Source organism: Caloenas nicobarica, chromosome 7, assembly GCF_036013445.1.
Source record: "Caloenas nicobarica isolate bCalNic1 chromosome 7, bCalNic1.hap1, whole genome shotgun sequence".
In the NCBI taxonomy this organism is placed as follows: Eukaryota; Metazoa; Chordata; class Aves; order Columbiformes; family Columbidae; genus Caloenas; species Caloenas nicobarica.
In genome coordinates, this window is record NC_088251.1 from 21861262 (window position 1) to 21885329 (window position 24068).

Below are 24068 nucleotides of genomic sequence, written 5' to 3' on the forward strand. Positions count from 1 at the left end.
GTGTTTCCATATGGAAGGAGACACTGCATGAGCGGCCACAGCTCCTGCAAGGCGCTGAGCCCATGAAATCAGCTCGGAAGAGGCAGACAAGAGGGCAATTCAGCAGGGGGTGGGGAGGAGGGATTAGTGTGAATTGTGAAAGCACGGGCTTCTTGCGGAGAGGAAAAAAATACATGTGCGCGCATATTTTCTCAGGGAAGTGTGTGAAAACCTAGCCTTTAAGTAGTGTATAACTTTTTGTGAATGCGCCCTTTATCACACTCTGAGGAGTTTGCTCATTCTCGTTCCTCATCTGCGTTTCCTCTCCTTGACGCCCTTGTTAAACTCTAAATCTAAATCCAGGAGGCAGTTGCTCAGTAACCATAGAGGAAGGAGCTTTGCAGTGCCGATGCTGTTTGTTAGCATCCCCTTCGGGAGCAGAGGCAGGAGATGCTATTGGTATGCTGCAGGGCTATCATGCTGCCCCAGCAGCTCTGGGCAGCTTTGGGGCACAGGGGCTCAGAACTGAATAGTTAGATATAGCTGAGATCTGTGCTGATATTTGGATAGGGAACTCCACAAAGGAAAAACCTTTGCAGTGAAACTGCCATTGAAAAGAAGCAAGGTTTGCAACTCGTCTTCATCTGCACTGACTGGCCTGCCACAGAGGTCATATTCTTCCCAAGGCTGCTAGTGGTAAGGTGGATCAGGCAGAGCCAAAAGTGACAGTAGCCAACTGTGAGGCAGCTGGCTAAGCAGTGGGCCCTTAGGCTTTTAATGTACAGGATTCATGCAAACTACTCTGCCTCCCATACACAGGAAAAGCTGCAGCCTTCTCTGCCTACCAGTCAACAGGCCTTGAACTGTCTGTCTCCTTATCCAGTGTAGGGAACCACCAGTGCAGCCTGCTAATGGGATCTAAGGTGCTCTCTTGCAGGTAAGGTGTTAGCTAGGTTGGTGGCCAGTGGAGGCTGTTCAGAGAAGCCTTTGCTTGGTGGTGCAGCGCCAGGATCCCTTATCACCACTGTGCTGACAGAATTCAGCCTGAGGAACTGCTCTCTGCTGTTGTCGCACTCCCACAGGGGCTTTGGTTGCACAGGGTGCCAAGACCATGCTGAATTCAGTATATAGCTTTTCTGGTGTCAGCTGGAGTAAAAAACCATGTTTGCACTGTGTGTTCTCAGTGCATACTTGGTGTCTGCTCTGTTTCCATGAGGAGCTTCTGGCTGGAGCAGGTAGAAGAGCACCAAATTAGAGTTGTGGAGGTTGTTTGGACTGCAGATGCTGTCTGTAGCTGTTCAGTTTCAGGATTCTCCATTGCTGGCAGGATTCAGGTATTTAGCAGTGCTGGTGCATGCCAGAGAACTTAGAGCTGGGTGAACTATGGAGCAAAAAGGTTCTTGGTTACAAAGCTCTTGAAACAGATTGAATAACTGCAGAGGCTTAACTGGGAACAGGTAAATTTACCAGGGGAAGTGAGAGCAGAGGACAAGATAAAGGGCTTTTTCTCATCAGTATGGCTATGTCCTGCCTTCAGTTTGACTTGGATACTTTGCTCTTGGATGCAAAGAGATGAAGGAGTTTCCAAGGCCTAGCAGGTGGAAAGGACATTCCCTAATGTCACACCTCTAGAAGGACATGGAATGGTTACCCACCCTTGCAGCTCATTTGCCCGATCAGGCGATAAAAACAAGAGCCCTTTTGAATTTAGCAGAGCAACAGAGACTGTGACTACCGGATTCTGCTCCCAGCTGAAGAAAACCTTTATTAATATAATAATTTGATAGAACATGAATTAATGAGGGGGGGGAAACAAAAAAACAAAAAAAGAACCAGAAATTCATTCAAAAGCACGAGTAATGAGAGTGCAAGGATTTTTTTACACAAGCAAAGCTCCTTTAACCACAGACTCGTTGCTTCCTGGAGCTGCAGGTGCCTGCTATGCTATGCTGCCCATCAGCCAGGAGATCTTTATTGTCTCTTTCCTGCCTTCTAGGTAGATTTTGTGGCAACAAGATCCCTGAGCCAGTAATCTCCACGGACAGCAGGCTGTGGATCGAATTCCGGAGCAGCAGTAACATCCTGGGCAAAGGCTTCTTTGTGGTCTATGAAGGTACAGCCTTAGCTAGAAGAAGTCTGTTGCATTGCATGGAGCAGCCAGAACAGGATGCAGTGGTTTATCGGATCAGTAGGAGTTCTGCTTCACCATGTGGCTAGACACAGCCTCCACTCTTGTTTTTAAGGGAATTGGCAGATTTTGCAAGCTGTTTCAGCAGACAAGGCATGGATCTTCCGACTAGATAATCACATTTTGGGGGGAACAACAGGGCAATAGCTTCTGTTTACAGACCAGGTTCTATGTGCCCTAACCAGCCCCTGCAAGCAGTAGTGCTGGGCATAGCAGGAGTTCCAGTAGTTTAACAAGCAAAGTTCTGTTTTGGATCATGCATTTTATATCACATAATGCAGCATTTGTTTGTTTATGTTGTTGATTTTGTTTGTCGTCTTAAATGCAAAGATTGTTCTTTGGTTTCTCCTTTGTATGTTTTACTTACAGAAGATTAGAAGTTAGCATGTCAGATTTTCTGCAGGTCAGGTACTTTGGAAACTTGCATGGCACTGGGATGCTGAAACCACTTCAGAGGAGGAGCAATACTAGCAAAGTCAGTAACAACCCTTCTCCATATATGCTTGTTTCTTACAATAACGGTTCTAAAATGTATTAAAAGGCTTCATTGTTCTCTGGGCAACAGGCGTTTTCTTAGAAGTACCAGTGTTGTCAACAGTATTGAGGTTGACTGTATTGGTACTGACGCTGCATCATCTTCCTTCTGCAGCCACAGGAGCAAGCGTGACACTGGAAGCCCAGTGCCCAAGTGTCCAGTATATTCATGAATAATGATGCTAACAGAGGGAAGTGAAGAAAACATGGGACTGTTGGGGAAGTGCAAATAAAGCATATGAGGATTTCACAACAGTGTGGCGCTAACAAATCTGTTTCACAGGAGAAATATCTGGTTTCTGCAGGAATTCTTGCCCCAGAGACAGAGGTAGCTTGCCTGATTTATTTATTTTTTTTAATATCTCTCTCCTGAGAAGCAGCTGTTGCCTGGACCATATGGTTTGTAACACCCCTTTAATGGTACTTTGTTGGAATTAGAAGTGGCCAAACCTAGTGTGTCTCTAATAGATTATTTTATTTTGGCTTATTGCTTTTGTGGGCTCATTAGCTTAATTCTTACATTGGGTTATTCCCCAGTGATATCTGCTCCAACTTTAAAAGAAAAATAATATGGCATCATGCTTCATATTGCTAAATGATACTGAAGAAAAAAAAATTATATGGGCTAAATGCCAAAGTCAGTTTGCAAAACTTTCTTTCCTCTTGATAATTCCCTTTATTTCCTGTTGATTAATAAATAACCCCCAAAGGTTCAGTAAACATGAGCAATACTTGCTTTACTTGATTATTGAGGAGAGCAAATCAAAGCAGAATGTGGATCTAGCGATCAAACTTTGCATCCCTCGGACTCTTTATATTTTCCTGCCTCTTCAAGGCTCTGGCTTTTTATGTAACCCTTTCCTGCAAGAAACTTCCCATTGGAAAAGTGTGAAATCTATTGGTAAGCCTGAGAGCAAGCATAGAGCATAACTGGTGGAATCCAGCTTGTACCACAGAAACAGCAATGACCTATTGCATAGTTCTTTTCTTAGCTCAGCCTTGTCTTCTCCAGAGCAGCAGGTAGTAAGATTATCTGCATCTGTCTCCATAATCTATTTGCTGAAACAGGAAACTTTCTGAAAATCTTCCTCAATCCCTCTTTCCCTCTGATGCAAGCTCTGGTAATGGCTGGTTTTTCCTCCATTGTCAGGTGGCTTGCTCAGCTGTTTTGTGACTTCCGTGTTTAGAAAAGAGAGAGTTGTTTTTATTTCCAGGAGGCATTGCCCTTAAATGTCTAATTTTCTGTCATTTTTTGTTCAACAGCTCTCTGCTTTGCTGTTAGCTCCTCTTTTTCTTTTGAGTTCTTCTCCCTCACATAGTAAAAAGCTGAAGTGGGTTTTAGCACTGCTTCTCTGTTCTCTGCTTTAGTGAGAGTGCATGTAATTGCTTGTGTATCTGAACTTTGCTGGGACCTCTGTGGGTGAAGACTGATTTTTTTGGATTTGGATTCTTCCAGGTCTTGGCCCTGAAGTTTTTTCGGTAGATGGGAGGAAAGAGGCAGAAGCATGTAGCCACGTGATGGGAGAATTACTTGATACTATTAATAAATGACAGTTAATGTAGTGAAAGTGTCTTAGTAGTTCAGTCACATTGTTCCTTGTCTTTCATGAGATTCAAGATGGGAAGATGCTGATGGTTTTTTCCTACAGCACTGCTGGCAGACCTAAATTTGTCATTGCTACTGCCTTCTCAGACTCTCTCAGCAGTTGTTCTTTCTGCTTTGCAGTAAAGCTCTACCAGTATACTTAGCTGCTCAACTGAACTTCAGTGTGAACTTTTGCAGTGGATAGAGAAAATGCTGTTAGCTGGCTGTGTGTCTTGCATCAGAGTGTAACACAGGTTTTAGCCTGTGAACTTGCTTTCATTTGTTACATAGTTTCGCGAACAATTATGCTGAACTGCTATTGTCTTTGAGGTCTCTGCTGGTTTTGTATTAAACTAGGTTTTCATTAAATTTTCTGTTCTTGGTCTTAAAACTTACTCATTCTTACATTTAGCACAAAACTTAATTTTTCATTCACAGCAGTCAGCCTGATGGTCTGCCGGTCAACAGCTCAACTCATGCTTGTGTTAATATTGCCACCATGTGGCTGGATTAGATTGGAAACTGGTTGTGTGCTGTGGAGGGCTTTTTTGTTTGGAGTTTGGGGAAGGGATTTTGTATTATTTTTTTTTTTTTTAATTTTAATTTTTTTTAAATTTTATTTTATTATTTGTGGTGGTGGGTTTTCTCTTTTCTTGGTCCTTAGTGCTGGTAGCAGGTTTTAAGCAGTAATGAAGGTGACTAGGATTGTGAACCACACAAACCCATAAAAAAAACTGTCCCAGTGAGTTCACCTTCTAAGGAGGTTGGCACTGCAAGACAGGAGACACTCTCACTAAGACAAAATGTTAGATTTGTGAAAACTTCCATTACTTGTGCCTTTATGGAACAAACAGTATTGATACAGATTTGAATGAGGAAGAAGGCCATGCGTGGAGCAGGCTTTACCTAAGGGAAAACCTGCAATTTCATGGTGGTCTTGCTGTTTGTGTTTTATGAAGCTATTTGTGGTGGAGAAATTCACAAAGATGCTGGACAGATCCAATCTCCCAATTACCCAGATGACTACAGACCTTCCAAAGAGTGCATCTGGAGGATCACAGTTTCTGAGGGCTTTCACATAGGAATCACATTCCAAGCCTTTGAGGTGAGAAATGTCAATTCTATATTATACTATGGATATTATGTTGCCTCTGTACATCTTTTAAAATTAAGAAGAAAGTGATGTAGATAATAATAACAAAAATACTTTGAATACTTCAGAACATCGTTTCTCCTCACCAGAAGTTTGTTCGGAGATTGTGAAGCCAAGTTTCGAATATGATGAGTTTTCAAAAACTATTTCTCTAGACAGAAAGAAGTAGAAGGGCAGCAGAATTGCTTATGATATTAAATAAGGGACTTATGAGTCCTTAAATTTTCATTCTGGTCAAATGATATTGTATGGTCACAATCCTGGGGAGAAAACCAAAAACCAACCAAACAAACAAAACCCAAAACTCTCCTGTTGGTGTCATTGGGGCTTGGCAGATTGTGGGATGTTTGTGACTCTCCAAAGAAATACCATGTTCCCAGAGGGCAGACAGGCTCACAGCTCAGAGCTCAGAAGAGGTTTTCTCCTACTGGTTATAGGATGTCTTACACTTTCAGCCAGGTGCCCAATGATCTGTTTCTGACTACTGATGTATAAGTTGTGGACAGGACCTGGATTGGTGCATAAACCCCAGCAAGCCCATAGGCTCCTGTGGCTTGTGCACACTTATTGTGCTTGTCCTGGGATGGGCTGACACCACTGCCTCCTAGCTGTGACCCCACAGCTATTCCTTGAACCTTTTTGTTTGTTCTGCTCTGTTCTTTACAGCTTCTCATGTAAAAGCAGCTTGTAGATAGTCAGGGACCAGGTTTGATGGGAGAGCAGCCATGCAGTAGCAATAGAACTGAGAAGTGCCTGGGCTTGAATGCAGTTTCAACTGCAGAGAGTTCAGTGGCAGCCATGAGACAAGCACCTAGTTGTGACCAGCTGCTTGGGATGCTTCTTTGGGAGCTGATCTCTGGCCGCAGTCTAACTGGTTAGCTGGCCTGACTCGGAGCATTCACACTAGTGAGCTGCAGGCACACCCTTTTCCCATTGCAGATTGAATGGCATGACGCGTGTTCTTATGACTACCTGGAGATCCGAGATGGCCTCACTGAATACAGCCCACTGATTGGTCACTACTGTGGCTATGAGAAACCAGAAGATATTAAATCCAGCTCAAATAAAGTATGGATGAAGTTTGTGTCTGATGCAACCATCAATAAAGCAGGCTTTGCAGCAAATTTCTTTAAAGGTATGTGATCTAGTACCTCTCAAGGTCAGAGCTGGGGACTATTCACGCCTTAACTTACTGCCATCCCAAAGTGATCAGTTACCATTGTATCTACTTGTAGTTAAGAGCTATTAGACAATACCAAGTTTTTGTACAAATTGCTTCGAGAGTGTAGAAGGGTTTGATGCTGAGGCATGAAGACCACCTCCCTGATTAAGACAGAAAGCAAGCCTGCTGGGTCAGCACCAGCCCAGGCACTAGTGCCTTGTGTTGCACAGCTGGACAGAATGTGACCTCCCTTTATCTGTGCCGGAGGACATCAACATTTTCAAAGAAGGTACTAGTACTGTACAAAGAGTGTTCCGTTCTCTGCTTAAGTTCTATTCCAAAAGAAACTCATGGAGAGAGAGTAAATTTGATTGCAAGTAGAATCCCAGGTAAAATTTCGGAGTGCGTTAGGAAACAGATGTGTTCCTAAACTGAGATCCTCTTCAGGAAGTGTTGAATAAAGACTAAAATTCTTCTTAAAAGCTGAACCCAAGCCATGGTCCTTTATCAGCATCCTGCTGACTCGGTATAGGCCAGAACAAAGTATCTAACCTCTTGGGAAAATACCTGCAGAGCAGCTGTGAGGTAGATAGTCATGTTTCTCTTTGGTTCAGTGACAGTTGTACAGAAATATTAGTTGCAATGCTAATATTTGGATTGCACAAGTCCTTTATTTATTTCTACTTCAACTTTTGTCTTGCATTAAAGGTGTCAAGGTCTGTTTGGATCTCTCAAATTTCAGGACAGTGTACTCTGTGAGTTAAACTTTTTCGTGAGCTCTTCAAGAAATACAACAAACACACATGGCAGGGCTCAATCTCCTTTGCTCAGACTAGTCTATCCCATTATTTCACTTATTCATCATCCAAGTCATAAGGTTCCATAATTTATAACCCATAACTTTAATCTGTGCACTTATGTGCAAAAAAAAAAGTTAAAGTTTAACTCACAGAACACATCGTCCTGTAAATTTGAGAGATCCAAGCAGACCGTGACAAAGAGTGATTGCAAGATCACTGGCAAATCCTGTCATCTTTTGGTTTTGATCAGGAGCTGATAGCACAGGCTGACTGTGGCAGAGATGTCTCCCAGGGATTAGTGCTACATGGAGACTTCTTGGCCGGCAGGAGGTAATTCTGTAGAGTCTGAGGTTCTCCTGCAAGTTTGTAGGGGAAGAAAGTTACACACCTGAATCAGGGATGCTTTCCTTGTAGTACAGATAGTCAGAAATATTTTTTTGTGTATAATAAAAAAATACATAAACATGCACTGCAAGTACAATTGCAGACACAGGTATTGTCTGTGGATTATTTGCTGGGAGACTAGCTTTTGCAGTGTCTGCTCAAACTTCACATGTTTGAACCAGAAGTTGTGTAGCTCATGGATCGTTAGTGTGTTGTTAAGTCCAGCTGAGGAGCAAAGTGTATTTGCTTGGACGAAGCGCCACAGTAGCCACAGCTACACAGCTTGTAGCCAGCTTGCATTGTGTGTGGAGCTGATGACAGTTTGCAAAAGCTGAGTAGACATACCTGCAGGATACACGTGGAGTTTGAAGCTGGGATCTGAAGACTGCAGCCTTTACCTCCATATCCAGAAGGAGTGTGACGACCAGCCATTCCATGAACAAAGTAAATGAACAAATTAGATGGCTCTGCAGGCACTCTTCAGACTGCCACCTATAGCTGATTGAGCAATGGGTCAGCTTTTCCTTAATGAATTATGAAAGGAATAACTTCAATTATGTCTTAAAACACTGAAAGAAAATAACTCAGCTTAAAAAATAAAAAAGAAAACAAAAACAGAATTAAGGATGGGATTGAATGTTATGCTTTGTGAGAACTTGCAGTGGTAACTTCTAATTTTTCAGAGAAAATAAACCTGCAAACAGCTCAGAGAGTAAGACAGCTCAGGGTAAGTCGTTGGTCACATCCAAGAGACAATGTCAGGAAGATATGAAGAGTGATTATCTCATGTCTTTCCCATCATGTGTATCTCAAGGGAAAGCACTTAGATTTATTCTTTATTACTTCATTTTTGTCACAAATTGCTAGTGTCACTGAAGCCTATTTTGTTTGTGGTTGAAGGGTTAGTAGTGATTTGCTTGTCCTACAGTGACATTGTCATACCTTTCTTCTTCATGGTAAAAATTAGAGGAAAGACAATACTTTGCAAAATATACCTGTCCATACCCAGGACATATCTCTCCCATGGTGAAGACTGATCACAGGCATTTTTGAAGATTTTAGGAGTTCCAGCCTCTCTTTTCTCTCAAGCACGTGATTTAACAGCCAGATTAAAAGCTATTGAACCTGTACCCAAGCATGGAGCAGCAAATAAATACTCTTTCTTCATACTGAATCCAGAAACAGAAACCAGAAGGTAAAATCTGTTTGGACTGGAACTGTTGCAGTGGGGGTTCCCGACTGTGGGAAGGCTTTACAGGAAGACGGCTTTATCAATAGAATAGAATATTTCAGTTTGAAGGGACCTACAATGATCATCTAGTCAAGACTGTCCCTGTTTGATCCACACAGCAGTAACTTATTGGAGCATTACACTGGATGTAGGTATCAGGGTGTTGGCAGTGGGAAGCTGGCCTTTGCCAGACAGGTGGTCCAAGCTGGCTCTGCGGTGGACCCAACACAGGACATAGCTGAGCTCATCAGCTGAGCTAGTGGCGCCTCTGTGAAAACGTGTTTCAGATAGGTCAGAAGTGATGGGGAAAGAGAGGAGGAGGGAACAGAAAGTGTAGTACAGCAGAGGTAACACCAGGGTCAGAGGAGGAGAAGGTGGAAGTGCTTTGTGGCAGAGCAGATACTCCCTGCAGCCCATGGAGGACTCAGGCTGGAGCAGAGAAGTATGAGAAGGAAAGAGGAGCAGTAGGATCATGCACTGACTGTAGCTCCCTATCCCCTCCTGCCTTTCCATGCTCATGGCTTTGCTGAAGGGACTAAGTGTAAGCTGAGGTGATGTAAGGCAGGGGGAGAGGAGTCTGGAGTGAAGTTGAGTCTGGTAGAGTGGGGTGGAAAGGTGTTTTCCCTAAGTGTTTTACCATTTTTTTTTTCCCAAATACCTGAATAAGTACTCAAATGTTTACATTAATTGTTAATAAATTAAGTTAAATTCCCTAAAGTTGAGTCTGTTTTGCCCGTGACAGTAATTAGTGGGTAATTTCTCTGCCTCAATTGAGGAGTTTTCTTGCTCCGGTTCTTCCTATTTTCTCCCTCATGCCACTGGAGTGGGGGGCCAGGGAGTGAGCAAGCAATTGGGTGAGGGTTTAGCTGCTAGCTGAGGCCTGCCCACCACAACCATGTTAATAAAGCCATCTATTAAGAGATGCACATGGAATCAGGCGTCATGGTGAAAAACCAACACATCTGGCTATCTGTATATTAAAATGTCAGTTCAGGTTGTTGAGATGTGATTGGAAAAACCTGACTTCAAAATCTAGGGTAGCAAGGCTTACTGTGCCTATGAAAAGGAGGAACTACTTGCATCGTGTCCTCCCAGCTCCTTTTGCTGCACTCCTTTCAGTGAGGTATGGCCTCCCACAGCTCTGCTGTGGGCACCGTAATGGGCTGGTTCCTGGCAGCTCAAGTCACTCAAGAGCATGAAGAATTAAAAAACAAACAAACAAACAAACCCCCACCTGTCTACAGAAAGCACTCTTGACTGCTAATGGTAATTGCGATCCTTTATGGTTACTGCGAGGTTTGCTGCAGTGCCTGCTCCATGGGCTTAGCTCACAATCTAATGCTCTGGTCCTTCTGTCCAGAGTGTTGCATGAGGAATATGGTGGGGTTTGGGCGGTCAGGAAAACGTGACTTGTTCTGGTTCCCTCCTGACAGAGGTGGATGAATGTTCTCTGCTGGACAATGGTGGATGTGAGCAGCACTGTGAGAACACACTGGGCAGTTACAAATGCACCTGTGAGCCTGGCTATGAGTTGACAGCTGATAAAAAGAGCTGTGAAGGTGAGTAACCTACATATTGAGACATCTGTCTGTAGGATGGGTACTACAGCTAATACAGAAATTGAGCAATCTTGGAAATGATTCCTCTTGTCCCTATATGCCCTTTGTTTCTCTTTATCTTACACAACCTAAAAAGTTTCATTCTGTCAACATCTTCCATTGAAAAGCAAGTTTTGGTTGAAAAACTGAAAATACTCTGATTCTCTACTGCTCGGCATCTCTAAAACGTTTTTCTTCATGGCCAGAGAATCCCTGTTCAGACCAGATCTCTTACAGTGCAGCATAAGGGAAGGCGGGCATTACAACCTAACCGTTGCATGGCCCAAAAGTATCTCAATCTAAGGCTGAATTTATTATTTTTTAAAAGGAAACTTCATTTGTAGAATAAAATACTGATGTTTTGTCTACGTGCAAAACAGACATTCTCCATACTGAGGAGTCAATTCTCTTCTTCTGTTATGGGGGCGGAGGGGAGAAACCAAACATATTTTTGATAGAAACTTTCTTTTAGCTTTCTATTTATACAGTTAATCTCTTGAACAATTGTTTGCTCCCACCAACAATACAGCTGTTGGTGTGGTGAGAATCCGCCCATTGTTCTTGGCTGGTAGCTCTGCCTTTCAACTGAGGAGTGCAGGGAGCTCCACACACTGTGAGTGGTGCTCCCAAAGTCACACGGTTTGCCCCGACTTCTGCTTCTGTCAAACTGCTTGCAGAAGGCTTCTATTGACTTGGTGAGGACAGAGTTAGGTGCGTGCAAAAGGCTTTTGGAAGCTTTACTTCTTAAAATACTTTCTTGCAAGCTTGAGCAAGCCAGTTGATATAACTTGGTAAGCTGCTTACTTGAGTTACTTCTCTTAATGCAAAATGATGCTGGGAACAAGGTGCAGGAAGCTTTTATCCCTGTGAGTTTTGCTGATGTGGCTGTATCTCATTATTCCCAGGAAACAGCAAGAAAAAAATTGCTTGATTGCAAATAGAATTTTGAGCAAAAGAGCAAACTGAGGATGATTTCTTTGAGGTAAAAGCCATGCCCTCCTACAAGAGGATGAAGATGAAATGGCCTTTATCTTTAAATAAAATGAGTTAATAAAGCTAAGTCTTTGGCTTTGTCTTCACTTTTGCCTAGACAAAATGCAGTCCACATATAATAAGCCACTGAAGAGTTGACAGGGTTGTCTTCCCCAGGATTCAATTATCTTCTAATTATTCCATTACTGATAAACTTGAAATAATAGGGTTTGTAGGACCGAGTGTGAGTGAATTTACCAAGCTGGCCTTTATGATGCATGTCAAGTCAACCGATTCACAGTAATCCCGAGGCTATAGACTAAAAAGGAGGTCAGTCTTACATGGTTTAAGTGCCTCTCAGGGCCATAGCCCAACTGTGTGTGTTTCACTGGTGATTTTTAGCAGGTGAGGTTTTCTGTCTTCTTTGCAGCTCCCAGCATTTTGAACCTGTTCTGGAGGCTGGGATTTGAAACGTGCCACCAACCAGGATCTGATTAATTTCGTAGCTAACAGCGTGGCCCAATCTGTGTGTCTGAACAGAACCAAGTAAAACTTGTGTTCATTTATTGCCTCTCCAGCTGCCTGTGGGGGCTTCATCACCAAGCTCAATGGGACCATTACTAGCCCTGGATGGCCCAAGGAATATCCTACTAACAAAAACTGCGTCTGGCAGGTGGTAGCTCCAGCCCAGTACCGGATCTCTCTGCAGTTCGAAGTGTTTGAACTGGAAGGCAATGATGTACGTAACCAGTCCCTGCATCTCAGAGGTGTGAATATTGGCTAACACAGAGCTGGATAAATCCTTGGGGTACAAGGAAGAGGAGACTCTGTCTCACTGGTGGAGCTTCTGGTTGTTTCCCTGCTCTTGATGAGCCAATAACAGTGATGGTTCTCCTTGAAGTCTAGGTCTGCTTTCTCTATGGAGTGGAAGGATTAAAGCTGTTCTGCCATAAATGGGCTTCTTTTCGCTCCCAGTTTTGCATAACTGTAGGTGTTTTCCATCCCTACTAGGTGCCCCATTCCCTCCTTTCCCAAAGCTGCCTTTGCAGGAAAATAATTGGAAATGAGTAGTGAAGTAGAGTTCTTCAAAGATAAACAAAATAACCAATGAAAGAGTCTGTTGTTTGCCCAGCCAAGGGCAGGGTGGAATTTGAACAAAGCATTCAGGTCTCTCTTTCCCCACTGTAAATGGGAGCAGTGGCTCTTCCTCAATTCAGCAGGCTGCTGAAGTTTATTCAGCACTGTCAGGTGCTTGGATAAGGTGGGAGTAATTATTTTAGCTAAACTAAATAGAACCTTTGTTATTCTGATAAACACTCCCATGCTTTAAGACCAGGGCAGCAAGGGAAGGGGGTGAGAACACTGATAGAAGAGAATTTGGGGAAGTTAGAAGTGTGTTTGAGTATAAGGCTGTTTCTGTTCCCCCTCAGTCAAGCCTCTGTCCCCTTACTCTGAAATGCTGCTCAAAGTCCACAGAGCTGAGAAATCTCCTCCTCTTTTGGCAGGTCTGTAAATATGACTATGTTGAGGTTCGCAGCGGGTTGGCTTCTGACTCCAAACTGCATGGTAAATTCTGTGGCTCAGAGAAGCCTGAAGTAATCACATCGTATGGCAACAACATGAGACTAGAGTTCAAATCAGACAACACAGTCTCCAAGAAAGGCTTTAAAGTTCACTACTTCTCCGGTATGTGGTTGTATTCTTTCACTGGCTTGGCTGTCTCCTCTGACTGAACTCTAGGTTTTGGTGAATTTTCTTCAATCTCCTGTCAAATCAGACAGAGCCTGACATGGTGATTTACGTCTAAAAAGCATAGCTGCTCTGTGCTGCATCACCTTTTATCTTGGTTTCTCAGTGCAGAGTGTGGTCCAGTTTCATAGCGTGGTGTCAGCAAGGTGCATGGATTTCATCAGTGTGCCTCTAGTCCTTCCACAGCAGGAAGCAATGGGGAACGCAGTCCTAGAAATTATTTCTATTCCTGGAGTCATTAAATAAAAGGTTTTTCCTCTGCAACTGGAAAAATTATAAAATTTCCGGAAGGCTTCTGTATGGCAATCCTTCCCCTCAAAGCAGTGCATGCTAGTGGAAGTTTCTAATCCTCTGTTCTGAATCCTTTGTAGCTCCTGGTGTCAGTGACGTACCTTGTTGGCAGACAGTTCTGGAGGTTAACTGTACATCGTATGGAAGCGGAAATTCAATTTCATGCTGTGTTTTCAGCAGAGACCAAGGAGTATTAGTGTTTATGAGAGGGATGAACAGGCAAAATGGCTTTGAATTAAGACAGTTGCAGAGTAAAATCATAACTAGGTGTTTGGCTTGTTAAATCTTACAAGAGGAAGAATGAGGTGGGATATGTTTCACCTAGAAATTTGTTTGGGAGTGAGGAGACAGATGAGGTTCATGAGGTCCAGGGAGGGTATTGACCCCAAAAAAAATTCGAGATACACTGCTGATAAATTAAATTGAACTGGAAACCATGAGCAGTTTCTATGCTCAGGACAGTGAGATTCAGGAATGCACAGTCCTGAACACACAGGAGTGAACATCCACTGGGGCATATTTCAGCTTTAGGGAGCAGCTCATGCCTTAGATCCTCTTTCCATCTAGATGTTTATGCTTTCAGACAGAGATATCTAAAGATGGAGGCTTACAGAGCATGTAGGAACTTGGAAATATAAAGACTGGCTAGTGGATTTTTGCCTAGACTAGGGAATTTGTGAGATACTTTTCCTGGACCCTATTCTAAAATAATGAGATATTGTTATAGGTGTCTTTTACCAGTCAAAGCATACATTATATAATAAAAGACATTTGCGATGCATTTTATGGAATGAAAGGCAATTGAAGAGAATTGTATCTGGGCTAAAAGCTGACCAGACTAATCCAGCAGCAGAGGCTGGGAGGTTTGCACTGGAACCTGCCCATCTGGATATGGGTCTCCCAGCTGGCGACTGTCATAGTCTGTTTCTCATTGTCAACTCAGTGTTTCTTGGTTTGATCCTGCCCAGACAAGGATGAATGCTCCAAAGACAATGGTGGTTGCCAGCATGAATGTATCAACACCTTTGGGAGTTACGTCTGCCAGTGCAGAAATGGCTTTGTGCTACATGAAAACGGCCATGACTGTAAAGAAGGTAAGGTCCCTGCTCCCTGCGCTCAAGGAAGACAAACTACCTGAAACACTGTTTGAGCCCAGACATCTCCTGCCCAGTGTTGGAACCATATTTATACAGTGTACCAGGCTGGAGCACCAAAAAGCCCCAGTTACTTGAAAAACTACCTAGGAAAAGGAAGAAGAGGGCTTATTTTCAGCTGGATTCATTTCCCAGTCTGGCCCTCTGTATGGCCATGGGAATGGACAGGATGCGTGCAAGAAACTGGACTAGCAAAAGGAGTGTTTGTGGGAAATTCTTTTTGAACTAGTCACTGCTGCTTTAATTATTGGATTGAGTCAGAAGAGAGTGGATGAGCTGATCTAATTGCTAGCTGCTGCCAAAAATACCTTTCTTCCTGCTCCTCCACCACTGCTGTGTACAGTCTCTGGTCCTTGCCTGATCTCTGCATGAGCCGATTCAGCTTTTCAAGTTGGCAAAACAACTCAAGGCTGAGATAGCATCAGAGTCAACATGGTGAAGGGGTTGTACACCGTGTCACTGGAAACCGGTCAGACAAGATGGAGGAGCAGGAGAATACATTTGGGAGTGAGGAGTTGGATGAAGTTACTGAAGCCCAGGGGAATGAGATGGTCCATTTCACCAGCTGCTGAGTTAGCTCAAAAAAGTTTAGGACAAACCCACCAGAACTATGCATTAATACTAAAAGTTCTTGTTCAGTGACTGAAACCTTCCCTGTTTCTGCCCTGTTGAGGGTCTCAGTGGGCAGAGAGGAGCACGTAGGACATTACGTGGTTCCCATGTGAGACCTGCCTTGATGCCTCCATTCTTGTGATCTCTCTAGCTGGTTGTGAGCACAAGCTAAGTGGTGTGGAGGGAACAATGAGCAGTCCAAACTGGCCTGACAAATACCCCAGCCGAAAAGAGTGCACCTGGGACATCTCTGCAACGCCTGGCCACCGAGTGAAAGTAGTGAGTAACCAGTGAGTGGGAGCGTGAGGGGAGAAGTGGGCTGGATTGTGGGCGGCTGAACTGACTTTTCCCTGCCACTGTGTGAGTTGGGAGGTGGATCCCCATAGGTCCTGCATGGGGTACTCAGAGGAAGGCATCCCAGGAGGCTGCCCCTGGCCTACAAAAGGGCAGAAGGATTTGGAGGGACATGAGGCGGGGGTGAGGCAGCTTGGAGGAGACTCCAGCAGATAACAACTGTGCAGTGTTGCTGTCCTGCCCTTGCCCCTCCTTGTGAGCCGCTCTGTTGGGACCACCTCTGCATAAGGTGGTGGCACCCCTCTGAGGGAAAAACATCAGGCCTGTTTTACAGCAGCCCATGCACTGGATCCCTGTGCTCAGTGGCAGCAGTACTGAAGAACTGCCCATTCGGTGTGCTAGGCAGGGTTCCCAGCAGGAGAGAGTGTATGAGGCTTGAAGGTGAAAACTGTTGTCATGCACCCATGTGAGGCAGCAAAGCTAAGACTACACAGCACATTCGTATGAACTTCTGAGCTTGCTAGTCTGAGAACACTCTTCTCTGAAAGCACACTATTCTGTTCTAGTTTGTGGGAGAAGTGGGACAGGCATGCCATTTAACCTGTTTCTCATTTGGCATTTAATCCTCAGCTAAATTGCATACTCAGATCTACAAATGTCTGCCTTAATTCTCCTTACTCTTGCTGTAGACCTTCAATGAGTTTGAGATTGAACACCACCAAGAATGTGCCTATGACCACTTAGAAATGTATGATGGGCCCAACAGCAAGTCACCTGTCCTTGGCCGTTTCTGTGGCAGCAAGAAACCAGACCCTGTAGTGGCTTCTGCCAACAAGATGTTCCTCAGGTTTTACTCCGATGCTTCTGTGCAAAGAAAAGGTTTCCTGGCAAAGCACAGCACGGGTAAGCTGGATGCCTGCCTGCCAATACCCCAGTGCGATAAGATGTTATCAAACCTCACTGTGTTGTTTACCAGGCAAAATGAGACACGCTTTTCTCCCAGATAAGTTTAGGCTGAATTTTAAGTGGTTGTAAATTGTGCTAACCAGTTCTCAGACCATTATTGGCACCTTACCATAAATGCCAGCTTCCTTATCAGCTCAAGAGGACTCTTGATGTCAGAAATTCCTGCTCAGTTATTTTGTTTAAATTGGAGGTGTTCGGTTGAGCAACAATCCATTCTGTTCCTCATCAACACTCAGAAAATGAGGTGATACAACTTAGCCCATGTATTGGCCCACACACAGAACAGGCTGGTATTGGTAGAAGCAGAGGTGAGCTGTGGACAAACACAGCAAGCTTCATATTCTGTCTGTGGCAGCCCAGAGGTGAGTGTGTTGTACCAAAGTTCACTTTTTGGAAATCTCTGCCACTGTAAACAGATTAAATGTGAGTTTCATCTCACGTGAGTGCATGAGAGACTGGAGAGGAGAAGTTTTCCTGACTGGCTACACATTTTGCACAAGCATGGGGCTGCCTTTGTGCAATGCGTGGGCAGAAAAGGATTATTTTGGTCCCCAGTTTTTCAATGTGCTTCAGCTTACTGCTGGTGAAGTAGTTGGAGTCAGAATTTCAGCTGCAGGACGAGTGTAAAGAACATGTTAAGTCTTCCTTTTAAGCAATTGCTCTATAAAATAACACATTTTTTCAGAGCTTAATGTGTCAAGAGCCCCATCCTGCCAGTTTGAACAAATAATCTCTTTCCCTTAAGGTTTTATATCAAAAGGACCAAGCTTCTTGCATTACGTGAGTCAATGGATTTTCATGGATGACTGCAGAATTCACTGATTTGTGGTGGTTGGTGCAGTGGTTAGTTACCTTCCCTGTTGTACACACACTTTATGCTGGAGGACTTCTCTCCCTACAGCTTGCTTAAAATTGGGATGGTGAGTCTTTGTTGTGAGGTAGGGCCTTTGATGAGCCTGTGTTTTGTGCTCTTTTCTTCCTTCAGAGTGTGGTGGGCTCTTAAAGGCTGAAGTACGAACTAAGGATCTGTATTCCCATGCTCAGTTTGGGGACAACAACTACCCAGGTCAAGCAAACTGTGAATGGGTGATTGGAGCTGAAGATGGTTATGGGGTGGAACTGATCTTCCAGACATTTGAGATCGAGGAGGAGGCTGACTGCGGGTACGACTATATGGAGATCTATGATGGTTACGACAGCACTGCACCCCGCCTGGGACGCTTCTGTGGCTCAGGGGTAAGCCGTGGTTGTGGGAATTTCATAGACAAAACTGGAGGGGTACTGGTGACAAGAATGCCTTGTGTATCTGGAGTTGCTGCTTGTCCTGTTACTAGAGATCACAGCCATTTTATCTGATGCACAGAGCTGGTCAGAAAACCTTGGTGACTGGCTTTCCTTGTTAGCCCAGGGCCATGTGCAGCAGCATGGGACTGCCACGCTGCTGTGCCTGAGCCCTGCCACCAAAAGCATGGTGTAAATGTGGGAAACAGCTTCCAAAGGCCAGTTTCATCCTCAGTCACCTCCTGCCTGAAGCCAAATGGCATTGCAGCCGTGCTACCGGTGAGGGCAAAGGGTGGAGCGACTTGCAGAGGTGCTTGCTGACTCCAGGGTGGCATGCTGTCTCCTAAACCTTTATCTATGTCCCCATTAAGAGAAGTGACTCTGTTAGTGTGAGCAATAGCATGTGGTATTTAAAACCAGAGATTCTTTGTTTAATTTCTCTAGGACTTCAGCAAGGAAGTGGGGAAGGTTCTTATTGCATTTGAAGAGAGAGATCCAAGGAGTAGGTGTGTCAGAGCAGTCCTTGCAAATTGAGGGAATGGACTAGAAAATAAACAAAGGCATAGCAGCTTGGTATGAAAAAGTTCAGGGCAGCAGGGTAGTAATCTACCTACTTGCACACTGACAAATGGAAAATGGCTGGGAAAGTGTTGGTCCTGCAGAGAAGCACAAAGAGGTGGTAGCAGGTCACAACAGTGGAGGAGATACCCAGACTTACTGTGTAACATACACAGCAAAGTTATTTTGCTGCTAAAGAACCCTGGGATGGCCTCAGCTGCCAAAGAGGGTCCAGTTTGTGTAGTGTCATTTCCTGAAAAGATTAGCATGAATTAGAGAAAGCTCAGAAGATTAGAACAAGAACATTCAGGGAGTCCTGTGAATATGATCTACAAAAAACAACTGGAAGAGCTGGGATTGTAGAGTGGGCTGACATCAGTCTTCGAACATAAAGTGCAAGCACACAGAGAGCTCAGGAAGTCAGAGCAGGGCAGGAGGTACTGAGTGCTCAATGTTTGTGTTTCCTGGCCAGTCTGTGAACTTAAATTCTGGCATCATAGCGCAGACAGTTATTTAGCCTGCATGCTTGACCACTCTGTGCTGTCTTCTTTACTTTTCTGCAGCCTCTGGAAGAAATCTACTCTGCAGGGGATTCCATCATGATTCGATTCCACACAGATGACACCATCAACAAGAAAGGCTTTCACGCCCGATACATAAGTACCAAATTTCAGGATGCGTTGCACATGAGAAAATAGGTTGACTGCTCCTCACAGACATTCACTTCTGATGATTGAGACATTTAACTGTGATTTTTGTCTTTTCTTTTTAAAGCTTCTGTGCACCTGGCCAAAAGCAGTGTACAGTATTTTCTGTAACTAAAACTAAATTCAGTCTCAAAGGTTTGCCTCTGAAATTATTAGCATGACCCTTCCTTGTTAACATACCCAGGACCAAAAATTGTCTTCTAATCATACCTGCCAGGGCATAAACATTGTATTTTGCACAACTTGCTGTGGGGCTGAGTGAAGACAGCTTGAATTGAGAAAAGCTTTCATCTCTTGTATATCCTGTTTCTAGGTAACATTTCCCAAGCATCCTGATACACATGAGCTGCCAGAACACATTTTCTGGAGCAGATGATGCAGACAGCCACCCAGTAGGATTTTCTCAAAGGACCTCAGGAGCCACCCCCTCTCCCCTGCCAGCCCAAAATACTCTGTCCAATAAGTGAACAACCAGATGGCTGAGACTCTATCATTCCTTCTGTCACGTCTATTTATCGTCTTGGTTATTGCAGGTTGAAACTGGTAGGCTGGGGCACAGGGACAGTCTCTTCAGGGCTGCTAGCTACTTGGATCATGGTGAACCAGAAGGGCCCAGTGCCTGATTTTCAGTAATTGTCATGGTATAGGTTGAATGGAAGTACTTTGTGGTGGCCAAGGGAAAGGTGGTGGCTGACCAAGAAGTGCTGTGGTGGGATGCAAGGCTTGACTGTGTAATGGTGGCAAAGTTTAACAACTGGAGTGTTGCCAGTGTGCTCCTGTCACACTACCAGGCAAGGCAGCTCAGAGGGCTGTAGCAGCAGTCCAGGCCTTATCTTAAATAAGCAGTCTCTCCCCCTCACTCTATATGTGTGTGTTCTCAGCTTCTTTACGCTGCCTCATTTCTTTAGTACCGCTTCCATGTGAGCCCTTCTTTTCCACAGCTGAGCTGCTTTCCCCAGGGCTCCCCACTGGAGCCTGGGAGTGCTCTGCAACATCAGCCAGCCAGAGCGTCTCACCGAAGGAGACGCTGGGCTGGAGAAAGTCAGGGTGTCCTTGAGACAGAGGGACACACGCCATGCTACACGTTGTCTCTGGTGGGCTCTGGAAACCTGTCAAACGTGTGTAAGCTCCAGGCATGGGACTAGGAACAGGAGAGCTCTGCTGGCTTCTGCTTCCTCCCTGTTCCTCGCTGGCCCATGGCCCAGTCTTTGAACTTCATGGCAGGGGTGCAAGCGAGATGGTGACTTAAGCACTTTGAGCTTATAAGGCTCAGATATGCTCTGTGTTGCAGTTATTTATGTACATGGAAGCTACTGAGCCACGGACTTACAGAAGTAACAGGTAGCTTGGCACTTCTTTGGGAAAAAGTAGGGAGAACTCTGCTTTTTGGGGAACCACTGTAACTGAGCTGTTGATATGGGAAGAAAAAAAGAGAGAAAATTAAAAAAAGAAAAAAAGACTTTATTCTGAATGATATTTCATTAAGGCACTCATGGGCAATTATGAGCTAAAAGCTGAGGTATGTTAGCTTTAATAAAGTATTTATAATCCAAGGATTATGATGTTTACAAAACCAATGTACTGTCAGGCTCCGGGATGACACCTGCTCTCTGGTGTATGACTGTGGAGAAGTGTGGAGCCACCGCCACTGTCAGGCACAAACGACATTCCTGGAGATGAGAGCATTTCCAGATGGATAATAAGTAGACCCAGCCCTTTCCAGAAGTCCTTGAACAGAGTATGATCCAAGTATTGTGAATACTAGGAGAAGGAAATGCATGAAAATATTTTCTTGCTTAGAACAAGAAAAATAAAGTAATTTATACACACACACAAGATTATATGTATATAAAATGTGCATGTAGAAGACCAGTAGTAAAAGCCTTAATAAGTTTCATGTGAACAATACTGTACCATTGACTTATAGCTTTATTGCAGGCTGTATAAAACCATGTTATTTCTGTTTTGTTTGGTGGGGTTTGTTGTCTGGTTGTTCTGTTGTTTTTTTTTTAAGCTCTGGTTTGTTCCTTTTTCAAATCTTGTGGCCTTTTTATGGGCAAGGCCTCTGATCTCAAGCTGTTTTGACCATGCAGGTCTGGGGAAGTGAGCTCTGCTAGATGGGGTCTGCATTTGTCCTTCTCTTCCTTGCCCCCATTCAAGCAACATCACAGTGACTCAGGTCTGGAAATAAAAGCATGACACTGATCCCTGTGAAACAGAAGGAAAGTTTCAGGTGGCAAGCAGCAGTTCAGATTTCCTGGCGCTCTCATGGGAACAATGACTCTGGAGAGAAGTGGCTGTAGCAGCTTCCCATGTACTTTAACATCACTGTTCCATTTGTAAACGCCAGACTGGTTCATTGCAGATGCTTGCAATATGGTTTGATGGATCTACTACACTTGTTAGCATTCATGAAGGTGTCTCTTGTGATAGTGTGCTCACAACTGTTGTACTGTGCATTTCAACCAATGATCTATGTAGAATATTTCTGCTGTACTGACTGGGCTTGACAGTCAATAATTCTAAATGTGTGAAGATTTCTTAAGAAAAAAGAAAAAAAATGTCAGACCCTCCAAGGTGTGTATATGTTGTCTGGTCTTTGTGTGATTTTTTTTTTTTTTTTTTTTTTTTTTTTTACATTTCACTAACTAAAATAATTTTTTAAGAGGAGGAGGAGAGGAGGATGTGAGGGCAATCACGAATGTACCTGTGCCCATGAACGAGTCTCTCCATTCATTAAAGGCTGTGGATTCAGTTGCACATTCTGTTGTATGCGTACATTTACCTCTTCCTCAAGGGGAGGAAATTTCTTAATACCTTCCTTGTTTTGCCAACTGCTCTCTCTGTCTACTGCCAATACTAGGTGGGATTTACTGTCTGTAGGAAGCAACTTTCCCTTGAGCCTTCAGCTTTGTCTTGGCTTTTGCAATCACGAGAGCATTACTGGAAGTGAGGCAAAGGAAGAAGTTGGTTAGCCAAAGGGCTACATCTTTGTGTTTCATGTTCTGCACTCATGCTTTAGTGGGCTGAGATGCAGATCTGCAGTGAATAAACATTAAGGATCTGGGAGTTAGTTCACCAGTAGACTTCAAAAGAGGAGGCTGATTTACTACAGGGTACAGCCTTCAGCAGCAGGTCCTAAAGACTCTAGGACATGAAACTCCTGTGCAAAGGACAGCAGGCTGAGCATGAGGCAGATGTTCCTTACTGCAAAGTTGTTCAGTAGCTATGCAGCACCTAAAATGCCTTTTCCTCTCTGTCCGTTGCTTGATGTCTGCCCTGCTTGCTAGGGATCATGTCTGTGTTCTTTCCCCAACACATACCCGGTTCATGTGTGTCCACCACCCAGAACATTTCCTGTGGTGTATGTCACAGCCACTCAAACCTTCGTGGTGACTGAATTTCCTCCTAGCTGCTCCCAAAGGCAAAGCAGCAATGAAGATGAAGTAAGGAATAAGATTCCCCATGTAGCCTCCTGTACCAGAGTATAACCCTGGAATGAGCCTGGAGGCTGACACTCAAGTCACCAAGCAGATATAATTTCCAAAATGAGGGCCAGTAGCCTTCAGTCACACAGAGAGTTACAGTCCAAAGCAATGTTGACATATTAGAAATGATGCAGCCCAAATGAAGCTGGTGGGAAATGGGAGGTACCATAGACGATAGAATATGAACTGGAGTCACAGCTGTTACAGAAACACAGAGACAATTGCAATTACAGCAAGATAGGTACTTTCTGTTTGCACAATCTCTCTGTTGTACGTGTAAATATCTTCTGCAGGCTTATATCTTCCCTGCTGTTCAACTGTCATGTTCCCTTAATGTCTGTTCCCATGCTGATTGCCTGCCACCAGTGCTGTGTGACATAGCTGGTCCTCGCTTTCTCTGCTTCTTTCTAGAAACAGGACTTAATTTTCTAGAAAGCACTTCAGGACCATCCAGTCACCACGTGAGAGATGCTGAAGGGAATATGGTTTGTCTGCCAGGAGATTCTTCATCTTCTGAAAATATGAGTACCCAGTGGTGCAGGACACTTCAGACACAGAACGATGTCTCAGACCAGACAGGCTTGTTGGTCTCAGCATCAAGCCAGCAGAAATCCTCCACTTTGTCGTGGTGTTTCCAGCAAACATGCTCTGGAAGATAAGGTGCGAGCCTTAGAAAGCAAAAGCAAGATTACCCTCAGGCATGTTAAACATGCTCTTGGAGTCAGGAGAGGTTTTATTTGCTGTGGGGCTGGCAGAGAAGAGGCCAGAGCCAGTGCCCTGCAGCCCAGCTTTCCAGGCCCGTGCCAGACCCTGCCCCTGGCAGAGACCTGGCTCTGTCAGGTGTGCTGGGACCCAGCCAGGTTGTCTGAGTCAGCCCCAGAAAATGCCATCGTCTCTTCCTCTTTGCAGGTTCGCAGTTCGGTTTTTAGCAGGAAGAGAAACTTGTCCTAAAAGAAGCACTGACCCTGGCACCGGGCGGTCTGCTGTTAACGTGTGCAGGAATTTCTCAGGGAGAAGAGCGAAATGGTGAGTGGGAGTCATCCTGTCAAGTCCACTGAGTCTTGTTTGGATGGAAGTAGTGGGGGGAGATCAGGGTACAGGAGAGGTGAGGCCATGGGACCAGATAGCTGTTAGATGAAAAATTCCTTGGGAGTGTTTAACCCTCCACTTCTCTGCACTGTCCACATCGGTCAGGCTGGCCCCTTCATTAGCTCTGCATTTCTGTTGGTGTAACCAACAGTTTCAGACACCTGCTTGGATTTTAGCATCTACCCCAGGTTTTCTGTCCTGGAGATAACACCTGGTCTTGGGGTGGCTGGAGCAAAGAGGAGGCTTGTGCTCTGGATCATGCTGTGAACCCTTCTTGAGAAGATTTCCTGTCC

The 24068-nt window shown here is 44.4% G+C and overlaps 1 protein-coding gene across 1 annotated transcript in view; it reads left to right on the forward strand.

Moving 5' to 3' along the window:
- TLL2 (tolloid like 2) overlaps positions 1-19189 on the forward strand; it is a 90144-nt gene extending 70955 nt beyond the window's left edge. Inside the window, exons 11-21 of the mRNA XM_065638788.1 lie at positions 1976-2092; positions 5246-5391; positions 6379-6574; positions 10450-10575; positions 12165-12325; positions 13092-13272; positions 14595-14720; positions 15544-15671; positions 16376-16589; positions 17638-17888; positions 19055-19189. Of these exons, the coding sequence (XP_065494860.1) occupies positions 1976-2092; positions 5246-5391; positions 6379-6574; positions 10450-10575; positions 12165-12325; positions 13092-13272; positions 14595-14720; positions 15544-15671; positions 16376-16589; positions 17638-17888; positions 19055-19189 (1781 nt within the window). The remainder of the gene's footprint in view (positions 1-1975; positions 2093-5245; positions 5392-6378; positions 6575-10449; positions 10576-12164; positions 12326-13091; positions 13273-14594; positions 14721-15543; positions 15672-16375; positions 16590-17637; positions 17889-19054) is intronic.
- The last annotated feature ends 4879 nt before the right edge of the window (positions 19190-24068 follow it).